The sequence below is a fragment of the Seriola aureovittata genome, chromosome 3 (assembly GCF_021018895.1).
Source record: "Seriola aureovittata isolate HTS-2021-v1 ecotype China chromosome 3, ASM2101889v1, whole genome shotgun sequence".
NCBI classification, from domain to species: Eukaryota; Metazoa; Chordata; class Actinopteri; order Carangiformes; family Carangidae; genus Seriola; species Seriola aureovittata.
The window spans coordinates 31,329,677-31,354,923 of NC_079366.1; the positions used below are offsets into that span (position 1 = coordinate 31,329,677).

General features: G+C 47.3%; 3 protein-coding genes across 5 annotated transcripts in view; 1 reads left to right on the plus strand and 2 right to left on the minus strand.

Moving 5' to 3' along the window:
- Positions 1-964: 964 nt before the first annotated feature.
- etaa1a (ETAA1 activator of ATR kinase a) lies at positions 965-11,670 on the minus strand. Of its 2 annotated transcripts, none has more exons than XM_056372711.1 (6): positions 11,532-11,670; positions 6,260-6,391; positions 5,982-6,052; positions 5,728-5,840; positions 4,232-5,643; positions 965-1,941 (listed from the first exon to the last, which is right to left on the minus strand). In XM_056372711.1, the coding sequence occupies exons 1-6, from the start codon at positions 11,584-11,586 to the stop codon at positions 1,835-1,837; spliced, it is 1,890 nt and encodes a 629-aa protein (XP_056228686.1). In that variant the 5' UTR covers positions 11,587-11,670; the 3' UTR covers positions 965-1,834. The 2 variants fall into 2 exon arrangements, with proteins under 2 accessions (XP_056228686.1, XP_056228685.1); XM_056372710.1 differs by lacking the exon at positions 11,532-11,670 and adding an exon at positions 6,977-7,282.
- On the plus strand, positions 7,456-10,884 carry LOC130166877 (E3 ubiquitin-protein ligase TRIM39-like). The gene is made up of 2 exons (XM_056372712.1): positions 7,456-7,650; positions 8,627-10,884. Exon 2 carries the CDS (start codon positions 8,636-8,638, stop codon positions 10,277-10,279), a length of 1,644 nt encoding a protein of 547 aa, XP_056228687.1. The 5' UTR covers positions 7,456-7,650; positions 8,627-8,635; the 3' UTR covers positions 10,280-10,884.
- Positions 11,671-21,139: 9,469 nt separating the features above from the next.
- meis1a (Meis homeobox 1 a) overlaps positions 21,140-25,247 on the minus strand; it is a 31,784-nt gene continuing 27,676 nt past the window's right edge. For both annotated transcript variants that reach the window (XM_056372731.1, XM_056372730.1), the window contains 3 exons: positions 24,118-24,207; positions 23,047-23,152; positions 21,140-21,651 (listed from right to left, as the gene is read on the minus strand). In XM_056372731.1, coding sequence (XP_056228706.1) covers positions 21,565-21,651; positions 23,047-23,152; positions 24,118-24,207 — 283 coding nt within the window. In that variant the 3' untranslated portion in view covers positions 21,140-21,564. The remainder of the gene's footprint in view (positions 21,652-23,046; positions 23,153-24,117; positions 24,208-25,247) is intronic.

The following is a 25,247-nucleotide window of genomic DNA, read 5'->3' on the forward strand; positions in this document are numbered from 1 at the left end:
GGATTTGTTTAATTAATAAAAAAAAATTGGATTTCTTTAAATCAGCTTGATAAAGTTCTGAACAGAACTGAAGTTAAAGGAGAAATAAAACGTCTGACACTGACGGTTAGAAAAGGGACTAAAAATAAAAACAATAAAAACAAATCTGGCAAACAGACTGTAAATAAAGATGGCCGTCGCCTCTGTGACATCAACTGCAGGTTTCTGAAGCTCAGAGTGAGCTGCTCCACTGTCGCCATCTTGAGGACGGGCTTGTGGAGCCAGTTTGTGGGAAACATACGCTCACCCACCTGTCACTCAAAGAGGCCACACCCCTCAATCCTCCATAACTTTAGTCCTTAATAAAATGTAAACAGGTGAGTTATATAAACAGGTGAGTTATATAAACAGGTGTCATGAAGGAGGAAATTAGCTCTAGAGACCAAACAGTTTTTGTACCAGGCTGTAAACATGTTTATTTCTGCTGTAAAGTTGGACAGTTTAACATGGGAGTCTATGGGGACTGACTCACTGTTGGAGCCAGACTCTAGTGGTCGTTAGAGGAACTGCAGCTTCATGTTTCAGTCTGGACGTTGATGCTTGTACAGAGCTGGAGAATCTTAAAGGAAGAGTCCACCATTCTCCTCAGCCTCGCAGCATGTGTTTAGCCTAGCTTAGCACAAAGACTGGAAGCAGGGGGAAACTGTTAGCATAGTTCTATCAAGAGAGAAAAACTAGAATCACCTCCTCCTCCACTCAGACTAGTTTCAGGTCACGTCCCTGTTCATCCAGTCGGATAAAATATTTACCAATTGTGTGATTTGTCATAATTTGTGTGTGAGTTCATCATGACCTTTGACCTTTCACCACCAAAATCTAATCAGTTAATCCTTGAATCCAAGTGAACGTTTCACGGGAACGTGACAATCTGAAAACATGATGTTAAAATAAATGTTTCCTGGACAGAGGATTGAGTCGATGGATGTTTTGTTTGAGTCATTTTTATTTATACGCAGATTCACTCGTGTGTAAACATGGAGTTAATTTCCATGACAACATGTGAGACAAAGTGACTTTAGTTTGTTGATAAAATCAGACGAGTCATCAATCAGATCAATCATTTCCACCTTAAAAAGATGTCTTCATATACGACCTGATGTTAAAAGGAACAGTTCAACACTTTGGGAAATTCATTCATTCACTTTCCTTCCATGAGTGTTTTAGCTTAGGATAGCTAGCAGCTAGCCTGGGTCTGAAGCTGATCAACTGATTAACACGTTATTGATGAGCTTAGAAATGTAATAAGGACAGTTTTTTTTGGTAACTGGCCTGAGGAGAAGACAATATTTTTCTGGAGATTAGATTTTCAAGGACGAGGCGTTGGCGTGTTCAGATGGCGAGTGTTTCCCGCCTGTTTACAGTGAGTAGCGGTAACCGTGTTCAGTTCAGTTCAGTTTAACCGGCAGCACTTTCTCTATTAAATGAATTTGTGAAGAGTGAAACTGCCGAGCACAGACGTGAGATTCCCTCTCTCTCACACCTGCTGTCGTCTCTCTGAAGGTGAAGACGTCTGAAGAATCTTTCCCAAAATGCTTCACTGCTCCTTAAAAACATCCTGATTTCATAATTAAAGAACTATTACAGAATAGATAAACATGACATCACAGTACACTTTCATTTTACTTTAAGAACATATTTGTACAATTAACTTTGTCCAGCTCGTTATTTTGAGCCGATTCAGACGTTTGAATCTTTAGGAGTGAAGGAGGTCAGAGGAGACGGGGGACAGCAGGTCCAGGTTCTGTTGTCTCCGACCCTCAGACATGTGGACAGGACAGAGTTCTTGTCGTCTCCGTCATGTCGGAGCTCGGAGGTTCTGTGTCGCCTGAAGTCGCTGTCGCCTTCTCTCCATCGCCTGCTGCTTCTTCAGCTCGATCTCTGCTGCCGAACATTTACCCAGAGCTGCAGAGGAGACGCACAGGAGATGCAGGAGACACAGGAGACGCAGGAGACACAGGAGACGCAGAGGGGACGCAGAGGGGACGCAGAGGAGACGCACAGGAGATGCAGGAGACACAGGAGACGCAGGAGACGCAGGAGACACAGGAGACGCAGAGGGGACGCAGAGGAGACGCACAGGAGACGCAGGAGACACAGGAGACGCAGGAGACGCAGGAGACACAGGAGACGCAGAGGAGACACAGAGGAGACAGAGGAGACACAGGAGACGCAGAGGAGACGCAGAGGAGACGCAGGAGACACAGGAGACGCAGGAGACACAGGAGACGCAGAGGAGACGCAGAGGAGACACAGAGGAGACACAGAAGAGACGCAGAGGAGACGCAGGAGACGCAGAGGAGACACAGGAGACAGAGGAGACGCAGAGGAGACGCAGGAGACGCAGAGGAGACGCACAGGAGATGCAGGAGACACAGGAGACGCAGGAGACGCAGGAGACACAGGAGACGCAGAGGGGACGCAGAGGAGACGCACAGGAGACGCAGGAGACACAGGAGACGCAGGAGACGCAGGAGACACAGGAGACGCAGAGGAGACACAGAGGAGACAGAGGAGACACAGGAGACGCAGAGGAGACGCAGAGGAGACGCAGGAGACACAGGAGACGCAGGAGACACAGGAGACGCAGAGGAGACGCAGAGGAGACACAGAGGAGACACAGAAGAGACGCAGAGGAGACGCAGGAGACGCAGAGGAGACACAGGAGACAGAGGAGACGCAGAGGAGACGCAGAAGAGACGCAGAGGAGACAGAGGAGACGCAGAGGAGACGCAGAGGAGACACAGAGGAGACACAGAGGAGACGCACAGGAGACGCACAGGAGACAGAGGAGACGCAGAGGAGACACAGAGGAGACACAGAGGAGACGCACAGGAGACGCACAGGAGACAGAGGAGACACAGGAGACAGAGGAGACACAGGAGACGCAGAGGAGACACAGGAGACAGAGGAGACACAGAGGAGACACAGGAGACGCAGAGGAGACACACAGGAGACACAGGAGACGCAGAGGAGACACAGGAGACACAGGAGACACAGGAGACAGAGGAGACACAGGAGACACAGGAGACAGAGGAGACACAGGAGACGCAGAGGAGACACAGGAGACAGAGGAGACACAGGAGACGCAGAGGAGACACAGGAGACAGAGGAGACGCAGGAGACACAGGAGACGCAGAGGAGATGCAGAGGAGACGCAGAGGAGACGCAGAGGAGACGCAGGAGACAGAGGAGACACAGGAGACAGAGGAGACACAGGAGACGCAGAGGAGACAGAGGAGACAGAGGAGACGCAGGAGACACAGAGGAGACACAGGAGACAGAGGAGACACAGGAGACACAGGAGACACAGGAGACACAGAGGAGACACAGGAGACAGAGGAGACAGAGGAGACACAGGAGACACAGGAGACACAGAGGAGACACAGGAGACAGAGGAGACAGAGGAGACACAGAGGAGACACAGGAGACAGAGGAGACAGAGGAGACAGAGGAGACAGAGGAGACGCAGGAGACACAGAGGAGACAGAGGAGACAGAGGAGACAGAGGAGACACAGAGGAGACGAGTGTGTCATGTTAGAAAAAATATTCTGTAAATTAAACTGAAGTTTTTAACATTAAACAGAAACTATGACGCTTCATTCAAACACTATATATTTACATATTATAGACTTAAAAAACAACAAAAAAATATTCATTTATTGAACTTATAACTTTGTAAGTTAGTTTTTCCTTGTAGCTTGTTCACTGCTAGCTTAACGTTTTGCAGTTTAACAGAGTTTCATGAAGCTAACATGTTGCACGTGTTTATACCTGATCCTCCTTCCTGTCTCTACTTTTCTCTTTTACATGTTTAATGTCATTAAAACTGTCATTAGCAAAATCAACATTATTAATAATTTCCTACAATTAGATAAAATATATGTTTATACAGATGTTCAGTCTGAGGAGAGACAACAGCAACAACAAGCTACAAACAGTCAAAGACAATCAACAAGATCCAATCAGGATGAGTCCAGCTGTTAGCTCGTAGCTGCACTGAAGCTCGTGGTGAAGCTAACGCTAACGCTAACTGATCGATCGATACGGTTCAGGGCCGATACCGATCATCATCACTGCTGCTGTATAAAGACACTCCAGGTGTTTCTAACCTTTTGTGATGCGTTTACTGCACGTGCTCATGTTGCCGTGACGATGGAGTAGTGTGTAACCTCAGTGTGTTCGTGCTCTTACCTTTGCTGGTCACCGTGGAAACCGGATTGTCCGGCCTCTTGAAGGTGAACTGGTCTTTGCCGGTCTTCCCCTGCGGGGGCCGCGGTGCTGCAGCAGCCGACTGGACCCTGCCCCCCCCCCACAGACAGCTGCCGGATCCTGAGGCGCCTTGTGTTCGATCCGTCGCCGTGTTCACCTGTACACCTGCAGAAACAGCCAATGAACGACCAGCAGGTCGACCTGAACCACCGGGGAGAGTCGTGGGTTGTTTTTGGTGAAATGGCTTCTGATTGGCTGGCTGTCGGCTCCTGTTGTCCCAGGCTCTGTTGGACGGTTGCAGAGCAGCTCTCTGGTTGGACGTCTGACCAGTGGGCGGAGTCTGTTTGGTGGACACGTGATCCCCGCTCTGGATCTGGTTCTCGAGGTCTTCACACATGTCACACAGCAGGTCGTCGTCGGCCGGGTCGTCCCAAACCGGGTCCGAGGAGAAGAAGGCGTCCAGGTCCTCATCCAGGAAGTCGGCGGCGGCGGCGGGGGGGGGCACGTGGGAGGGGGCGGCTTCTGTAGGTGATGCGTTTGAGGTCGACGCAGCAGAAACACACGTCCTCTGATACGACTGAGGTTTCTGATCTGACCTCAGGGCGTTTGATGTGTGCCAGGTTCCCCGAGACCCGGTCTCACCTGAAAGCCCCTCACTGGTGGAACACCTGCTCTGCTCGGAGTCTTTACCTGCCGTCTTCGAGCTGGGATCCACCGTCCAGTTTGTCCTCGTGTCCGTCTGGATTCTCTTCACAGAGAAATCTGGATTAGACTCCAGTTTGAAAGTCGCTCTTTGTCTCCCAGTTTCTTTTTGGGCTTTAGAAGCAGCTGATTGGCCGAGGCGAGCGTCTCCACAGGCCGAAGGCTGAAGTGGTTTCTGTGTCGAGCAGAGAGGCGGAGCTCTGAAGTTCTGTGGGTTCTGCGTCATCAGCAGCACCAGAGAGTCGTTTAGCAAGTCGTCGTTTTCCCAGTCGTCCTCGAACTCGTCGCTCGCTGCCCCGCCGCCTTTAGTGTTGGTCGTGGGAGTTTTCCCAGAAGCCTCTGAGGTGAGAGCAGGTGTAACTTGTGACGGCTGAGCAGACGACACCTGACTTAAATCTCCGCTTACGTGTTGGGTCGGTCCATCAAACAGGAAGTCCAGCTCTTCGTCCATATGTTGATCCCGATGAGTCTGCACATCTGTCCCAGCCGCTGCGTTCACAGCCGGTGGAACGTTTCCACGGAGTGACGGTGAAAAGTCGTTGTGTTCAGAATCCAAGATGTCGTCAGACAGGAGCTCCACACTCTGCTGGTGCGCGTCCTCCACCTCGTCCTCCGCCTCGTCCTCATCCTGACGAAACATGTTGAGGTCAAACTGTTTGGCGAGTTTCAGCAGGTCGTCCACTGCGTTCGGCCTGCGCACAGAACAAACTGAATGACTGTGTTTAAAGTGATTAGAGAGAGAAAACAGATGTGGGGCTAATTCCCTCTGAGCTCACCTCGGGGATTTCTTCTTGGGTTTGGGAACTTGAACGTCTGGAGTGCAGGGGATGGCGGCGCTGTCTCCGATCCACTGCTGTAACGTGGGCTCTGTGACCTCCGGCCTGCCGTGCTTCACGAAGACGAGCGACGACACAACGAGGACATGCATAAGTGACGCTCTTTATTTGTCTAATGTTGTTTTTTTAATGATCTGGGCTGTGAAGAGTAAAAAACGGCGTTCAGTGACAACAGTGGCGAGTGTGCGACCGACCTTGGGAGCGATCCTGCTGACGAGCTCAGAGATGTTCACCGCTCCGGCCGCGTGTTTCCTCCCTCGTTTCCCTGGAGATAAACAACCTGAATTATAAAGACTTTAACTTTACAATGATATAAAACAGAGAATTGGAGCAGCTGGAAAAAAAGGAAATATTTGAAATTTGTGTCAAACAAATGAAACTGAACTTAATTTCCCGTCAATCTAATAATTGATTAACTGACAAATGATTACAACAGTAACTGAAATGAAAACCTGCAACGTCAGAAGTTTACCGAGTCTGTTGGGTGACGGCGAGGCGGCGTCCCAGACGATGTCGTGCTGAAGGTCGGAGTCGTTGTGCGGAGACTCTCCGCTGAAACCAGCAGCTGCTCTGGACCTGGGGATCCTGGTCGGGGTCTTAAACTCTGGACGAGAGGAGACGCAAAAACAGCTGATTCAGAATCAGATTCACAGACAACAACATCCACTGCTCTGCTGATGTAACTTCAGTAACCTCTCCGTAAACCTTCTTTAGTTTACTGCACTCAACAGACAGGTCAGAGGTCAGAGGTCAGAGGTCAGGGTCCTGGAGCTGAGGGACTGATAACATGAGCTGTGTTTAATCTGCTCTGTCTTCAAACTGTTAAACATCATTAAAGTTTAATATTTTTCTGCACATAGTACATGAGATTATTTATGAGCTGTTCTCATTTTCAGGTTAATGAACAATCCACCGTTTTATCACCGTTTCCACTGGCAACAAGCAGATTAATTATTACACGTTAATTTAACTGCAGGATGGTGAATGAGTCGTGACCGAGGAGCAGACAGTGAGTTCCGGGTCATGAAGACATCTGCAGTCATGTTTGATGGAAAGATAAAATGGCGAAGTATTTGATCGTAGTTTGGCAGGTCGCTGTGGCGGGAAGTTGTCACGACGTGTCCCCGTCACAGAGACACGTTCAGTAACGTCAACCGCCGGAGATGACTGTAACGGAGCGGGGACTCACTGGGCCGCTGGCTCTTCGGAGAGCGGCCCTCCGCCGCGGTCTGAGTCGGTCTGAAGCTCCTGCTCAGCCGGTTCGGTCTCACCGGGGCCCGGTGCTGCTCCGGCGGAGAGCCCGTCTCAGCGGCCGGAGGCTCCAACCTCCCGCGGCCTCGGTTCATGGTCACCGGGGTCACCTGGGGAGGTGAGCCGCTGAGCCGTCTCCGGCGATTATGGCAGAACTGCGTTTGATTATTTACACTCTATGTTGTTGTTGATTCGGCCGCTCAGCGGAGCTTTTGAACGTCCCCGCCATCTTTTCCTTCCCAGAGTTCCTTTCGGTGGTGTGTTCAAGGGCAAGCAGCTGCGCAGAAAATGCGCAACTGAAGAAAACTCAGTTTAATGAAAGTAGGGCTGTAATTAACGATGAGTTTCGATATTTATTGATCTAATTATTATTTTCACGATTAATCCGTTAGTTTATTACATGCAGAAAATAAAAAGTAACTTTTGTTTTAAAAAAAATCTAAATCTCTAAAAGACAGGAAACTTCAACGTCTCACTCCAGAAATGAAAGGAAAGTCTGTCAGAGCAACAACTGAGCTGCAGCGGAGACGAGTCTGTTTCTCTCTGACAGAAAATTAAAGTGAGTCCATCAGGTCTTTGTCAACAACACAGCAGAGTCTCTACCAAACACTGGTGAGTACAGCTGATCATATTTACTGTTTGAACAACCAGCACTAACACAAATCTTCATCTCTACTCAGGTGGAAGTTTCACTCTCTTCATTTCATACTGACACTTGTGAAATGGGTCACAATATAACTGTGTCTGTTTGTCCACAGACCCACTATAGTCCACCTTAAACTGTCTCTGGGTCAGTTCTCAGGACCTTTCTACCTCCTTACTGAGTCTCTGTGCTTTACACTTTACTTTCACTCATTTCCTGCTTTTATTACTGTTATCACTTCCTACAGCTGTAATACATTCTACTTCCTCTAGCTGTTTCACGATAAAAGCTTTCCACATGAAAACCAAAGGGAGGGCTTTTATTGTGAAGCAACAAGAGGAACTACATTAACTTTGTCACTGAGTAAGTGAAACTTTGTTAGAAGATCTGTCCTTTTAATAACTTGATAAAAATATTACATATATGATTCAAAATGACTGTAACTAATATTGCAAGCTAAACTTAATAGAATAGTCGTTTTACTTTCTGTTTAAACCAGTTGTTCTCAAACTTTCTCTGCCACGCCCCCTTCAGGAGAAAAGAAGTTCACAGCCACCACCCCATAATTTTTATCAGTCATTAACAATGGAAGGAGAAATAACCAATAAAGGATCCATGTTGAATTTTAGTGAAATAAAGGTCAATATGAAAAATAAATAATATCAAACAAAGAAAATTGGTCTCCAGCAACTTACTGGTGTGGCAGCATGGTCTCAAACAAAGGGATTTTAGTTGTACACACCCAGAGCTTTTGTAAATTCCCCTTTGCATCACCCTGTCCTCTGACAGGTGAATCTCCACCCCTCCAGTCTGACATGTCAGCTTGAGATTTCGAACAAACTCAGTGTCATCTATGCTCCACAGGGCGGCCCACCCCCCAGTTTGAAAACAATTGGTTAAACAAACAGAACATTATTGTAAATGAAATGTTTCTTTCCCTCTCAGTGTGTCGACATGTCTGCTGCCAGCAACCTGAGATCTGAAGATCAGTTCCTGTGCTGCATCTGTCTGGATGTGTTCACTGATCCAGTCAGTACATCATGTGGACACAACTTCTGTAAGAACTGCATCACTACACACTGGGACATTAGTGACAGGTGTCAGTGTCCCATGTGTAAAAAGGTTTTCAAAATAAGACCTGAGCTTCACATCAACACTTTCATCTCTGAGATGGTTGCTCAGTTCAAACATGAAGCTCAACAGAAAACCAGCAGCAGCAGCTCAGAGCAACAAGTTTCCAAACCAGGAGAAGTTCCCTGTGACGTCTGCACTGGAACCAAACTGAAGGCCCTGAAGTCCTGCCTGGTGTGTCTGACCTCCTACTGTGAGACTCACCTGGAGCCTCACCTGACAGTGTCAGCCCTGAAAAGACATCAGCTGATCGACCCTGTGGAGAACCTGGAAGACAGGATGTGTACGAAGCACGATAAACCTCTGGAGCTGTTCTGTCAGACCGACCAGACATGTGTCTGCAAGTTCTGCTCTGTTTTAGACCACAAGACACATGAGTTTGTTCCTCTGAAAGAAGAATATGAAGGAAAGAAGGCAGAGCTGGAGAAGACAGAGGCTGAAATTCAGCAAATGATCCAGAAGAGACGACTGAAGATTCAGGAGATCAAACACTCAGTCAAGATCAGTAAAGATGATGCAGACAGAGAGAAAGCAGAAGGTGTTCAGGTCTTCACTGCTCTGAAGGAGTCTGTTGACAGAGGCCTGAACCAGCTCATAAAGGAGATCGAAGACAAACAGAAAACCACAGACAAACAGGCTGAAGACTTCATCACAGAGCTGGAACAGGAAATCTCTGAGCTGATGAAGAGAAGCACTGAGGTGGAGCAGCTCTCACTCTCTGAAGACCACCTCCACCTCCTCCAAAGCTTCCCACCCCTGAAAGCTGCTCCACCCACCAAGGACTGGACAGAGGTCAGAGTCCGTCCATCATCATATGAGGGGACTGTGGTGAGAGCTGTGGCTCAGCTGGAGGAGACGCTCAGTGAAGAGATGAAGAAGCTGTTTGAGGCTGAGCTGAAGAGGGTCCAGCAGTATGCAGAGGATGTGACTCTGGATCCTGATACAGCACATCCTCAACTCGTCCTGTCTGATGATGGAAAACAAGTTCACTGTGGTGATGTGAGGAAGAATCTCCGAGACAATCCAGAGAGATTTTCTCAATACCCTATTGTCTTAGGAAAGCAGAGTTTCTCTTCAGGCAGATTTTACTTTGAGGTTCAGGTTAAAGGAAAGACTGACTGGGATTTAGGAGTGGCCAGAGAGTCGATCAACAGGAAGGGAGAGATCACACTGAGCCCTGAACATGGTAACTGGACGATATGGTTGATAAATGGAAATGAGTACAGAGCTCTTGATGACCCTCGTGTCCGTCTCTCTCTGAAGTCTCAGCCTGAGAAGGTGGGGGTGTTTGTGGATCATGAGGAGGGTCTGGTCTCCTTTTATGACGTAGCTGCTGCAGCTCTCATCTACTCCTTTACTGGCTGCTCCTTCACTGAGAAACTCTACCCATTCTTCTGTCCAGGACTTAATCATGGTGGTAAAAACTCCGCCCCTCTGATCATCTGTCCTGTCAATCAAACTGAGTAGACTAATAACTTCAGTTATTTAATGAATTGATTTTTGTTTCAGGGAACAAATTACATATTCGGTGAAAATACTTGTACAATTTATATCTTTTTATTTCTACAGAATTTGATATCTGTGGTGTGTGAGTTAAACTTAACTTTACTATAAGATTATTATATGTATCCCATTACACATGCAACACATTCGTTTGATGCATTCATGTGGTCAGTCCTTCCTCAGTCACTAATGTTTCCATCATGACATGATGGAAAACCTTCATATTTTCTTATTTCTTTCATGTGGAGCCACAGAAAATATATTGTTGACTGTCTGTTGTTCAGAATAGAGTCTGTGACATTGTTGTGGCAGGTGTAAAAAGTTAATTAACTGAATGATAATTACTGGTTAATTAATTGTGACTTTGGCCGATTTGGATTTGATTTGTCAACACTGATAAAAATGGATTGTGATTTAAATGAATCTGTAAGTCTGTGATTAATGACAGATGCTGTACATTCATCTTCACTTAAAATGTCTACTTCCACCTGCAGTATAATCTAGTATAAACCATTTGTTAAATGTTTGTACTCTGATAATAAACTGTGGGAGCTTCAGTTTTTACTTTACACCTGAACGTTATTCACCGATTCATTTGAATAAGCAACATAAACGTAAAAAACACATATTAAACGACTAGTTCAACATTTTGGGAATTGTTGAACTAGTCCTAGTACATTAAAAATAGTACATTGTAATGTACTAGGACATTAATCAAGCAGTTTTCTTTACCAAACCTTCACCATGTGTCATTTGTCATGAAGCTTGTCACTGAGTCGTTTTAGAAGTTAAAGACACACTACAGAGGAAAAGATGGCACTAATGTGTTTTATACTTTCCTGTACCCTTTCAAAATAAGATTAGTTCTGAATGTTTTGAAGTATAAATGAGGAGTTTTTAGCACCTGTTTCTACCTGGTGAGTTTTGGTTTTTCATCTCTGTCTAATTGAAGTTAAATTTATATACGAATATTTTATTTATGTTTCACATGAGAAAATGTCGCCTGTCAAAGAGGCTTTTTAGAGATTTTTGATCTGTAATTCTGGAGTATATAGATAATATTGACTTGATTTAACACAGCTGTGTGTGTGTTTGTGTGTGTGTGTGTGTGTGTGTGTGTGTGTGTCTGTGTGTGTGTGTGTCTGTGTGTCTGTGTGTGTGTGTGTGTTGCTGTAGTCTAAGGATCTGTTACACCATTACACTCATCATGACTAACCATCAGAGATGCAGAGCAGCAGTAAATCCCGGTTCACTTCGAGCCTCAGAGACATCAGACTTCAAATAGACGAGTGTGTGTTCGGAGTCCGTCGGCAGCAGGGGTTGTTTATGAAGCAGTCAGCAGCCCTCGCCCTCCTCCTCCTCCTCCTCTTCCTCCTCCTCCTCCTCCTCCTCCTCCATCATTTCCCCAAAGGAAGGATTAGCGCATCACATCCTGCTGGGTCGACAGTTTATCTTTCTGTACTGTGATGAACTGACGCTGGAAACAAATACATAAAACATGTAAACAAAAGAGGAAGACACATCTCAGATGATTTGTCACCTTTCCTTACTTACCTCCTGACGTGACCCTGAGTCCAAAGTGCCACCTGAGCCACGCCGCCCTACAAGAAATATAAAAATATAATGAACATAAGTGAAGTTTAAACCATAGAGGACAAACCATATAAATATGACCAAACTAAATGGAAGTTTCCCACTGCTTGGTACCAGCTCGACTCAACTCTACTTGCCTGTTTTGCTTCTCCATCAGGTAAATGTTGTGGATAGAACCTGATACCTGGGACTGTGAGACCAGAAGGTGATGTGAAAACACTGCTGATTGGTCAGAGAGAATCATCACTACTGCGTCATCATCGAGCGAGACGGGACGTTCAGAACGAACAGAGCGACTGTTCACCGCTCGCTGTAGCTGTTAGTTACAGTTCTCTAGTCTTATAGAGTAAACCTGCAACCTTCAGTATCCTCCATTGATCCTGTCTGTGTCATGTTGAAGATGATGTCATGATGGCTTTATCGCTATAGTAACTTCATTGCGGGGGAACTATCCGCAGTGGAAACAAGCACCTGGAGAGTTGGAACCATGTGGTGGAAAAACACTATATATGACCGTTACTGGGTGTTGGATATAAGACGACACTGTGACCTCCGAGTACATCTGCTGACATGCACACTTACACAAGTTCATAAACACACACACTTCCGTTATACCAGTGATCCTGGCTCTGACTGTAAATGTCAACCACAGCCTTCCTGTCCTGTTGGTGGGACAGATGCATTAGTTGCTGCTAATTGGTTAATGCATCAACATCTGCATGTAATCATCTGTGACTGTGGAGCGTCTTTCGGTGCAAACATTACATTCCCACCGTCTTTGTTGAAGAGTGCAGTTCTGGTTCCAGCTCCCCAGCTGTGGACTGAGTGAAATCTGAGCGATTCATGACCATCCTGTCGGGCCGACATGTCAACGCTCCGCCTGGCTCGCAGCCAGACACAGATACGCCCCATATTTCATGGCCTGTGAGTCCGAGGAGAAAACCCTGCTGCTCTAAAGAAAACACTGAGTCTCAATGCACTGAGGAAGCAATCTGTGGCAGTGCGGTCAGGAAGGAAAGAGGGATCTACCTGGTTTTTACATTACACTGGCACGGGGCTAAATGGCCCTTTTTCCCCCAGTAGACATTATCTGACTTTGAAATGTGATCCGGGATCCTGGCGGAGGCTCATTAGAGAAGGTCTGAGCGCTTTGAGGGCGGCGGATCACAGAGCAGTGTCAGATACGCTGCTCTCTAATCTCACCAATCTATCACTGTCTGCTTAGAAGTGCCTCAGAGCCTCCAGGCTGCAAACTGCAGCAGCGACTCTCAACTGTTCGCCACTGAAGTCAAACCCCAGTTTACGAGTGAGTGTGCAGTGACCGCAGAATCTGAACACTATATTCTGTGGGATTAAAAACTGGAAGCTGCTGAAACTGAAACTGAAACATCACATCATCACGACTGAATTAGCAACAAAGAAAAAAAGCAAAGTGTTATTTATCAAGAGTTTAAAGGGCAACTTAACACTGAATCTGCTTTTTATGGTCAATGAATCACATGAACAGTCACTTCATTACATCATCTATTGATCCTGGTTCCATTTTATAAGAATTTAAAAATCTGTGTTATTGATGATGTAACTGTCGGGCAATTTGTTTTTGTGATTGATTATTGCAGCAGCTGGTGTCTCTGGTACCAAGATGTTTGATATTGTGAGTTTGATGCCAGACCAAGGTCCATGAGCGAAATGAAACATTTTCAACAAACTTCAAGATTCAAAGTAAAACTACAATCACCGTCTTGTAGTTCCCCCTCCACTGACCAGTGCACCGTTAATTAGCATGAAGTCTTGACTTATGGCCAAAAATGTGTTTTAGTGTGGTCATAGTGACCTTTGACCACCAAAATCTAATCATTTACATGTCTACTGTAGCTATCACTAATGAAAAAAGACTGTAACATTATGAACGATCAAGTTACTGACACATGAAAAAGAAGAACCAGTTCTGAGTCCAGCTGGACTTTAGCAGCTCCACGGTCAGACTGGGAAAGAAATTCAGTCTTGGACTGATACACTGGGACCAGCCGCACCAATGACGCTGATGGAGGCTGCAAAGACTTTAAAACCTTTACAGATGTTTTGACGGTCCACCTGCCGACCAGGATCTGAGCCGTAGTCCTCAGTCCAGTCCACATGTGATCTGGTCTCATCTCTTTCTGTGTCTGAGGCCTTTTTAAATGAAACTGTGACATCACACCGGTGGGCGGAGCCTGTGTGTTTATAAACATGGGGGGGACCAACAGTTTAACAGGCCGGACTCACATGCATTAACATGCACACGCTACCAGAAGTTAGGCATTTACTTCTACTTATGATCCATCTACACGTCAGAGGTCAGACATTGGATTTCTTCTTCTTCATCCTCGTGAGAAATGCTTCACGTTTGAAGTCAGAAACAGAAGGAGAAGCACAGATCAGGCGTCAGTAGAAACTGATCCTTATTGTTGCACTTTTATAACATCCACCAGATCTTCAGGTGCTAATAAACGCAGCCACTCTCCCCCCGAGAGTGGCCCCCCGCATCTGTAGATGAAGTTAAAGCTGGCCGAGCTCGTGCAGCTTCGCTCCACCTTCACACACATTCTGCAGCTCTTTGTGTTTCCTCCTCTTAATGCTTCTGTTCACGCACATATTTGTTCTGCAGAGTCGCTGGACGTCTTTATTATTGCGTAACACTTCATTGACTTTGTGTACAGTGGTGAAACTTCCTGAGAGGCTTCATCTCATTAAGAACATCGACCTAATCACCATTAAGCTGATTGACTGTGAGAAGCTGCTCCCTGTTTATTTTTCAGTCTGTCAGTGTGTTTCAGCCCGAGGCTGTTTGATCCTGACGGACAGAAACTCTGAGAATTTAGGCAACGACAGGACGTTGGTATTAAACTGTAGCGTCTGTAGTTTTGTTCATTTTCCTTTGACTCCACTGGAAATTTACACTAATGGGAAAATATCTGCTTTGTGGCAGTTAAACATATTATTAGATAGAATCTCCTCCTCCTCCATTCAGACAATTCCAGGTCACATCCCTGTTTATCCAGAGTCAGAGAAAATATGAGTATATTAAACATATTTGTGAAATTTTGTCATAATTACTGTGAAGTCTTGAGTAATGACTAAAAAGTGTGACCTTTGACCTTTGACCACCAAAATCTAATCAGTTTGCCCTTGAGTCCAGGTGAATGTTTTTACCAAATTTAAAGAAGTTCCCTCAAAGTCCATATATATATTTATATATACTTCTGTATATGGAGGGTTGGCACTCACAGTAACTACTACTACTAATGATGATGATGATGATGATGATGATGACGTACAGATGGTATCTCACGTCTGTAATCTACCTGCTCTTTCAGGTGAACACTTGACGACTGTCTTTAAACAAGGTTGACTTCCTGTCCACTGGGTTGATCGCTGCCGTTTGGGGTAAACTGAACTCCCCTCCTCCCTCCCCCGCCTCACCTCCTCCACTTCCTGTCTCAAGGTAACCACGATCCTCTCCTCCCCCCGTCTCTGGATCCTCTGTGTGACACCGAATACCTTCCCCTTTTGCCCCTCACATGGGGAAACTCATTTAATCCCTCCTGAAGCAAGCACTTACTTAAAGGCAATAAATTATCCAACTTTCCTTTCAGCTGGCCTGGATCGCAAAGATGGGGGGGGTGGGGGGTGGGGGTGAACACAGAGGGTCTGGGGGGGGGGGGGGGGGGGGGGGGGCTCATGGTGGCTGGTGATGGATCAGCGAGTCACACTCAGACCTGGAGGAGGCAGATTAATGTCTCTCTGGAATGTGGGTCTGCTCAGACTGACCTTCGTTATGAGAGTTCACATTAAGAGTTGTTTAGATAAACCTCTTTGAGGGAGGGGTCGGCCCCGCAGTACGAGCCCCCGCTACTCCTCAGGACTGATTGATCACCATCAGCACAGAGCTGCTGCTGAGAGACAGACAGAAGAAACACTGAGGTGGACACCAAAGAAGAAGAAGGCAAACACATGATGACTGTCCTCCATAACCCAAGCTTCAACTTGCAGCCTCTACTGTCAAAGAGAGACCATCATCAGACCATCTTCAGACCATCTTCAGACCATCAGACCATCATCAGACCATCATCAGACCATCATCAGACCATCATCAGACCATCTTCAGACCATCATCAGACCATCATCAGACCATCATCAGACCATCATCAGACCATCAGACCATCATCAGACCATCATCAGACCATCAGACCATCATCAGACCATCATCAGACCATCATCAGACCATCATCAGACCATCAGACCATCATCAGACCATCATCAGACCATCATCAGACCATCATCAGACCATCAGACCATCATCAGACCATCATCAGACCATCATCAGACCATCATCAGACCATCATCAGACCATCATCAGACCATCATCAGACCATCTTCAGACCATCATCAGACCATCTTCAGACCATCAGACCATCATCAGACCATCATCAGACCATCATCAGACCATCATCAGACCATCATCAGACCATCATACCATCAGACCATCTTCAGACCATCATCAGACCATCAGACCATCAGACCATCTTCAGACCATCATCAGACCATCAGACCATCAGACCATCATCAGACCATCATCAGACCATCATCAGACCATCATCAGACCATCTTCAGACCATCAGACCATCAGACCACCATCAGACCATCATCAGACCATCAGACCCTCATCAGACCATCATCAGACCATCAGACCATCATCAGACCATCAGACCATCAGACCATCATCAGACCATCAGACCCTCATCAGACCATCTTCAGACCATCATCACACCATCAGACCATCTTCAGACCATCATCAGACCATCAGACCCTCATCAGACCATCATCAGACCATCATCAGACCATCATCAGACCATCAGACCATCATCAGACCATCAGACCCTCATCAGACCATCTTCAGATCATCTTCAGACCATCAGACCCTCATCAGACCATCTTCAGACCATCATCAGACCATCAGACCATCTTCAGACCATCTTCAGACCATCTTCAGACCATCTTCAGACCATCAGACCATCAGACCATCTTCAGACCATCTTCAGACCATCAGACCATCATCAGACCATCTTCAGACCATCTTCAGACCATCATACCCTCATCAGACCATCTTCAGACCATCATCAGACCATCATCAGACCATCAGACCATCAGACCATCATCAGACCATCTTCAGACCATCAGACCATCATCAGACCATCAGACCATCATCAGACCATCTTCAGACCATCAGACCATCATCAGACCATCTTCAGACCATCTTCAGACATCTTTAATAAATGCACCAAATGTTTTACTAGTATTTTGGACTCAGAGTTTTTCATTATTTTCTAATGTCAAAAAAGTGATGAACCCGGCCGGGTAACACTTGCATGAGTGTGTAATAATACATCCGTGTACACTTGTTTACTTTGAACTCACTCCCAGCACGTTCATCACTTTTTAGTGTCCCCCTGGAAACACTTCCTGTTGTGTTGTGAGCTTATGTGATGTCACAGTGATAAAGATGTTTTCTGAAGCTGCAGTGTGTTGAGCTTTAGGGCCACCGTACAAAACACACACACATACACACACACACACACACACACACACACACACACACACTCACACAGACACACACACACACACACACACACACACACACACACACACACACACACACACACACTGATCTGATGTTTTCTTTTTCAATAATTGATGGATGAGACGTTCACTCATCATCACATACAGTGACTGATGCTGATCGACAGTTTACAGATGTTTTCCTCACTAATCACATGATGGGACAGACCTGACGTGTCAGTGACCTTTGACCCCAGAGGAAACATAAAGAATGTTTAATATTAGATGCTCAGGAGCTCTGTTTCATCTTCTGTGACACGCTGCCTTCACTGTCCACTTGATCCGTGGGAAATTACACTGAACTCCAGCCGCACGTTAATCTCCCTGAGATGTGAATCTGGTTTGTTTTGCTGTCATGTTGTTGTTGTTGTTGTTGTTGTTGTTGTTGTTGTTGTTGTTCTTGTTGTCCCCACTCTCTGTTCTCCCTCTGACATGTTGTTTTTTGGGTCTTTCTGCATCTTTAAGTGAACACACTTGATTCCCCGACGTCTCTCATGCGTCCTCTTACACTCGGCTTTAAAGACGGAGATGAAGGCAGTTTCCTCCCCCCCCTAAAGAGGGCAGTGTAACCTGGGAGTTGGAGCTGCCGCCTGTCAGTCAGCTCAGAGGGCAGCAGAGGGACGACGCCTGTTTGATTTCACTCTGCTGTTTGCTGCTTCACAAATAATCTCCAAACGTCAGCGGGACCATGAAACTGCTCTGACGAGTGGAGCTCCACGTCCTCCGTCTCCAACCTCTAATTGATTTGAAGAGGAAGATAAATGATGTTTCGGGGCCCCCGGCTTTGAAATAAAGTGAATCTAGGAAACTCCCAGTGGAAGGGGGGGGGGGGGGGGGGTCTCTCCATTTAAGAGTTGGGAGCAGATTTCACATGAATCACTTTTTCCCTCCTCAGCTGAACTCCAGTGGAAGAGTTTCATCAGAGACGTGAAACGCTCCATCAGGTCTGAGTGAGGACGTGTGGACTGGCTGGGTCAGGGGTCAGGGGTCAGGGGTTGGGGGGGGGGTCTGGTCCTCTCTCTTGGCCTCTTTGCCAACACTGCTGCAGCTCCTTCAGCCTGTTGACCTGATGTGAGCTGAAGTGAAATGAGCCGAGCCGCCATGTTGGACAATGTGTCTGAGTGTGATGCAGATTCATCACTGAGACGCAGCTGAAGAAACTTTCTCCTTCACAGAAGAAACACGGTGGAAAATACTCACACACATTAACTTATATATATTTATAATTATTCATTTATATTTTAACATTTGGATCCAGATGGTGATCGGGACGTTTTGCAGCATGAATCTACAGGGTTCACGCTGTTTTCTAAAGATCATTATCAGTGATGATTGTCGTGTGACCAACACGTTCCATCTGTGGAGATGTGATGCATTCACTGACAAAAAAAAACATTCCAGAAGATTCTGAGATAATTACCTCATTAATTCAAAAAAACAGAGCAGGAACTTTTGACTTTTTTTCTAAATTAACGAGATAATTATTAGTGAATGTATTTCGCTTCTGTAATCCTTGGCTGTACTCATCTAAGAAATCATCTCTCTAATGCTAAATTAATTATGAAACTGTGACGAATTGATCGCAACAACTTTCGCAAAAATTTAATTAATTTATAACCTGACTCACTTTTGTCTTATGAATTATATATAAACATATATATAATATATATATGTATACGAATAATAACTAAACAGTAACCCACAACAGTCCCTCCAGGATTTCACAGCAGCTTTTCTTAAAAATTGTCACGTTTTTAAATGTTTTTATATGTTTTGGGTTTTTTTGCAGTTTGTGGGAAAAGATAAAAATTGTCTCTAATTCATTAAAATGCAGCTTGTTCCACGGAGTGTGATCCAGGTGAGTGCAGGTGGTGACTCAGTCCTCTGCTCTGTCTGAATCACAGGTACAGCTGAACGATGAATGAAAGGATGTTTTCTGTCTTTTCATTTTCACTAATTCACGATTTAATTCACTGAGCAGCTCAGAGGCCGCAGCCGCTACCGCAATCTTTTAAGGTGGAATGCTTTCTTCAGGTTGACTTGATGTGTGATTGACGTTTGGAAATCAATTGATACACCTTAACTGTCAACATGACTCTGACCATGTGTTTTTATCAGCTGTACATGACAGACTCAGTGACGATCGGATCTTCAGCTTCTTCAAATGTAGATAAACATCAACGTGATCATGTGACTGTAGATGTTTTATTTCAACAGTAGAATAAAAGCAGTGGAGCGTCGTTCAGGCGGCTCCAGCAACTCTACACCTGTGGTTCCAGCAGCTCTATGCCTGTGGCTCCTACTCTACACCTGTGGCTCCTGCTCTACACCTGTGGCTCCTGCTCTACACCTGTGGTTCCAACTCTACGCCTGTGGCTCCAGCTCTACACCTGTGGCTCCAGCTCTACACCTGTGGCTCCAGCAGCTCTACACCTGTGGCTCCAGCTCTACGCCTGTGGCTCCTGCTCTACACCTGTGGTTCCAACTCTACGCCTGTGGCTCCAGCTCTACACCTGTGGCTCCTGCTCTACACCTGTGGCTCCAGCAGCTCTACGCCTGTGGCTCCTGCAGCTCTACACCTGTGGCTCCAGCTCTACACCTGTGGCTCCAGCAGCTCTACACCTGTGGCTCCAACTCTACGCCTGTGGCTCCAGCAGCTCTACACCTGTGGCTCCAGCAGCTCTACACCTGTGGCTCCAGCTCTACGCCTGTGGCTCCAGCAGCTCTACACCTGTGGCTCCAGCTCTACGCCTGTGGCTCCAGCAGCTCTACACCTGTGGCTCCAACTCTACGCCTGTGGCTCCAGCAGCTCTACACCTGTGGCTCCAGCTCTACACCTGTGGCTCCAGCTCTACACCTGTGGCTCCAGCAGCTCTACACCTGTGGCTCCAGCTCTACACCTGTGGCTCCAGCAGCTCTACGCCTGTGGCTCCAGCTTTACACCTGTGGCTCCAGCTCTACACCTGTGGCTCCAGCAGCTCTACACCTGTGGCTCCAGCTCTACGCCTGTGGCTCCAGAAGCTCTACACCTGTGGCTCCAACTCTACGCCTGTGGCTCCAGCAGCTCTACACCTGTGGCTCCAGCTCTACACCTGTGGCTCCAGCTCTACACCTGTGGCTCCAGCAGCTCTACACCTGTGGTTCCTCCATGGAGTTGTACAGAACTATTTAACCCTTTCATGTGCGACATGCTGAACGTCTTCACACGTCTTTAACAGGGATGTTTGTTGGTGAACGTGACACATTCATGTCACACGCGTCTGCAGCTTCACAACATGCTTCAACACCAGGAACAAGGAAGTGAGTCTGGTGACATCGTCAAGGTGCTGATCAGGGACTGGTCTGATTGGTTCAATGGGTGGAAACTTTGATGATTTTTGGTCAAATTTATGGAAAAGTTACAGTGAACGGAGAAAAGTGAAGGTCACACAGAGTTCACAGGGATTGGTTGAATCTGCGTTAATGACTGTGACTTCCTGGAGGAAGTGACATCATTGACGTCTTTTCCCTCCTCTGTGGTCAGGTGTCACACACCTGAGAGCTCCTGACAACACAACTGACTTCAGACACATCAACAGTCACAAAGCTGCTGCAGCATTTTATTTCAGAATAAGAGTCTATGAAAAAAGACAAACACACACAGTGTGAGAGGAGGAACAGACATGTCCTCTCATTTCATCATCATCATCATCATCATCATGTGAAAGCAGCAGCTGCTCTCAGAGCGTCTAAAGTGAAAACGGCGCCGGTCACATGACCCCTGTCCAGGCTCCTCCTCCTACAGACATCAGCTGCGGCCCAGAGGAGGAGCAACGTTTGAGTCCTGACTCCGAGAAGTCCAGGTGTGATCAGGTGACACAGCTGTTCACCATCATCCTCCACATCTGGATCTGTCCTCTCTCTCTCTGTGTCTGTGCTCCAGCTGGACGATCCTAGTAACAAAGCGTCTTGGTCACCCCAGAGACGGCGGTGGCGGCGGTGGGGTGTTCCCAATCAGGTCAGGTAGATGCCCAGAGGGGGTGTGGCTTCGGGGACAGACAGGTGAGGAGGCGTGGGGTCCTGCTCCACATCGCCACCATGGAGGTCTGCAGAGGAAACAGAAGACAACGGAACATCAACAGGAAGTAAACTTCGGTGTGCTAACGACTCACAGCACACGCTCACATACTGCAGCTAACTGAACTGCCATTTTGATTTGATGCGTCAAGCACAAACACGTCGATGACGATCTGCCGCATGCGAGACGAGAACGACGTCCAAGAGGAATGTAAACAAAACAAGTGATGTCACAACCTCCGTCTGTCCTCTGCGTTTATCTCAGCTCGTCCACAATGACATGTATTAGAACTTTTAAAACTCACAAATAATAATAATAACAATTTCAAAACCACAACCACCTCTGTCCACACACCTGGAAACACACATCCAATCTTTTCAAAATAAAACTCAACCCCAGAGATTTCAGAATGAAGCACAGTCTCTATTTTACGGCTGAAGACTCGATGAGTTTAAAAGTAAAAGGTATTAATGAGTGAGTGTGTGTGTGTGTGTGTGTGTGTGTGTGTGTTGCGACTGCATGCATGGCTGCATCAGATCCCAGCTGACAGGTGTATTGTTTCCTCAGTGAAGGGGGGGGGGACGCTGCCTCTGAACACTCTTTAATTGACTTTGGTCTGAGTGACTGACCCCCCCGTAAACGTCCTCCCTCCTAATCTCTCCCTCCCCGCGCTGCGTTCACTGCCCCCCCCACCCCCCCCCCCCACCCCCCCCACCCCCCAGTAATGAAAACAGCTTACGGAGTAATTGGACTCTGTGTAATCAAATAAAGAGATGAGAGCGTTGTGCGTCTCTCACTAATGATCAGCTCGTTAGACGGAACATGAAGAGGATCTCAGAGGATTAATTGACCTTTAAATCAGAGGAGCTGCTTTAATTAGTGAAGAGCAGAACAGACGGTTTGACGTCGTGTCGTCGTACAGCGTTTGTCCGCTCTTCTTCATGTTGCACGGTTTGTGGTTTGAGATCAAGCAAGCGGGCCACTGCCCAGGGGCCGATACCGAGCACCCAGGGGCCCAGACACCCAGGGGCCCAGACACTCCGGGGCCCAGACACTCCGGGGCCCAGACACTCAGGGGCCCAGACACTCAGGGGCCCAGACACCTAGGGACCCAGCACTCAGGGGCCCAGACACTCCGGGGCCCAGACACCCAGGGGCTCCTCATCACTGAGTCTACACATTTAATTGAAGAAAATTAGATTCAACTCAAATTCTATCTTATTTTTCCCGTTTCAGTTTCTTTACCTTCTCCCCGACCTGTTTCACCGTGATGTTCAGCACTGCAGGCCACACCCCCAGAGTCCCTGAACCTTTAGAAAGTTAGACCCTGGTTCCTGCGGTGGAAACGCAGCTTTTGTGGTTGTTTCGTCTCTTTCTCTTTCGGCATCGACACACTTACTGTTGTTGGACTGGAGTCACTCACCGTGGTGTCCTGGGTCGCTGGGCGGCTCCTCTGGCTGCAGGGTGGTGCTGGTGCTACATGTAGTGCCACTGTCCCTCCACACCCATCCCCATCCCACCTATAGGACCTGACACACACACACACACACACGCACACACACGCACGCACACACACACAGTGATGTGAACCAGCCCACAGTTATGTTATAGCCCCTCTGTTAGCTCCTCTGTTAGCTCCTCTGTTAGCCCCTCTGTTATAGCCCCTCTGTTATCCCCTCTGTTAGCTCCTCTGTTAGCTCCTCTGTTAGCCCCTCTGTTAGCCCCTCTGTTATAGCCCCTCTGTTATCCCCTCTGTTAGCTCCTCTGTTAGCTCCTCTGTTAGCCCCTCTGTTAGCCCCTCTGTTAGCCCCTCTGTTAGCCCCTCTGTTATCCCCTCTGTTAGCTCCTCTGTTAGCTCCTCTGTTATAGCCCCTCTGTTATAGCCCCTCTGTTATCCCCTCTGTTAGCTCCTCTGTTAGCCCCTCTGTTAGCCCCTCTGTTAGCCCCTCTCTTAGCCCCTCTGTTAGCCCCTCTGTTATAGCCCTTCTGTTAGCCCCTCTGTTAGCTCCTCTGTTATAGCCCCTCTGTTAGCCCCTCTGTTAGCTCCTCTGTTAGCTCCTCTGTTAGCCCCTCTGTTAGCTCCTCTGTTAGCTCCTCTGTTATAGCCCCTCTGTTAGCTCCTCTGTTATAGCCCCTTTGTTAGCCCCTCTGTTAGCCCCTCTGTTAGCTCCTCTGTTAGCTCCTCTGTTAGCCCCTCTGTTAGCTCCTCTGTTAGCTCCTCTGTTATAGCCCCTCTGTTAGCTCCTCTGTTAGCTCCTCTGTTAGCTCCTCTGTTATAGCCCCTCTGTTAGCTCCTCTGTTAGCTCCTCTGTTAGCCCCTCTGTTAGCTCCTCTGTTATAGCCCCTCTGTTAGCCTCTCTGTTAGCTCCTCTGTTAGCTCCTCTGTTAGCCCCTGGTGCTAAGAATAAACCAGCTTCATAGGTGGAGTGTGAGTCCTGACATGAACCCGCTTATTTCTGTGTGATCACCCTTCAGTAAGAATGTGTGTGTTTACCAGGTGGTCTGATTCCCATGTGTGTCTGTCCGTCCATGACGAAGCCTCCCATTGGCTGACCATCTGGGCCGTACGGTCCCGCCTGGCTCACTGCGGACAGAGAGGGAAACGACTGTTTCATTATCTCACCGTCACGTTCACACTGAGAGGAGGGGGAGGGGCCGACAGCTGCTGTCCGTCACAGACACTCAGCTCGTCTCCGGCAGAAGGAAACAACGACTTCAGTTCTTCACGTTTATAAATGAATATTCAGTTCAAATAAATCATTGAGATACAAACTGCTTTAACTGAAACCTGTGTTTTTATGTTTTCATGCAGTTTATAAGGTTCAATCTTCACAGGCGACACCTGCAGCGTAACCCAGAGGGTGAGGGGGGTGAGAGCGGGTGAGGGGGGTGAGAGCGGGTGAGGGGGGTGAGGAACCAGGGAGACACTCAGCCTTGACACAATAATGAGAGTTATAATTATCACTGCTAATAAATCTGTTAAAGTGACAGTGAGACCTGGTTTTTTGTTTGAACCTCTGAGTCCAAGAAGGAAAATCTACGGAGGCCTGAGACGCTGCGTTCAAATGCTGCTGGGAAACGACAAGATCACAGACTCTGATGTGTTTAAACCTCCTGTTTACTCTGTGGCTGTTTCTGTTGTAGAGTATTAGATGTTGGGGGGGGGGGGGGGTTGAAGAGAGTGAAGCTCAGTCACATGACCAGGACTCAAGTCTCCTCAGTCACCGGGGGTAGGGGGGTTGGGAGTTGGCCCCCGGGGTTAATGCTAACAAAGCTTAGGGGCCAAAAGGCTAGCGGGACTTTAGCCCCCGCTTTAGCTGGGCTCCCGTTTGTTTTAATCCCAGGTTAAAGTGTTCAATGGAGAGTCCAGTCAAAGCGATTAGCATCTTTGTCTGGAGCTAATCCTGCTGAGGCCATTCAATCCTGCAGCTTAAGCTTCTGTGTCCACTCCAACTCAGGAGTCCCACTGCAGCATCCTGCTTCTGTTCCATCAGGTAATCCTCCTCCACCTCTGAGACACCTGAGACACCTGGACGACCTGAGACACCCGGAAGACCTGAGACATCTGGAAGACCTGAGACACCCGGAAGACCTGAGACACCTGGAAGACCTGAGACACCTGGA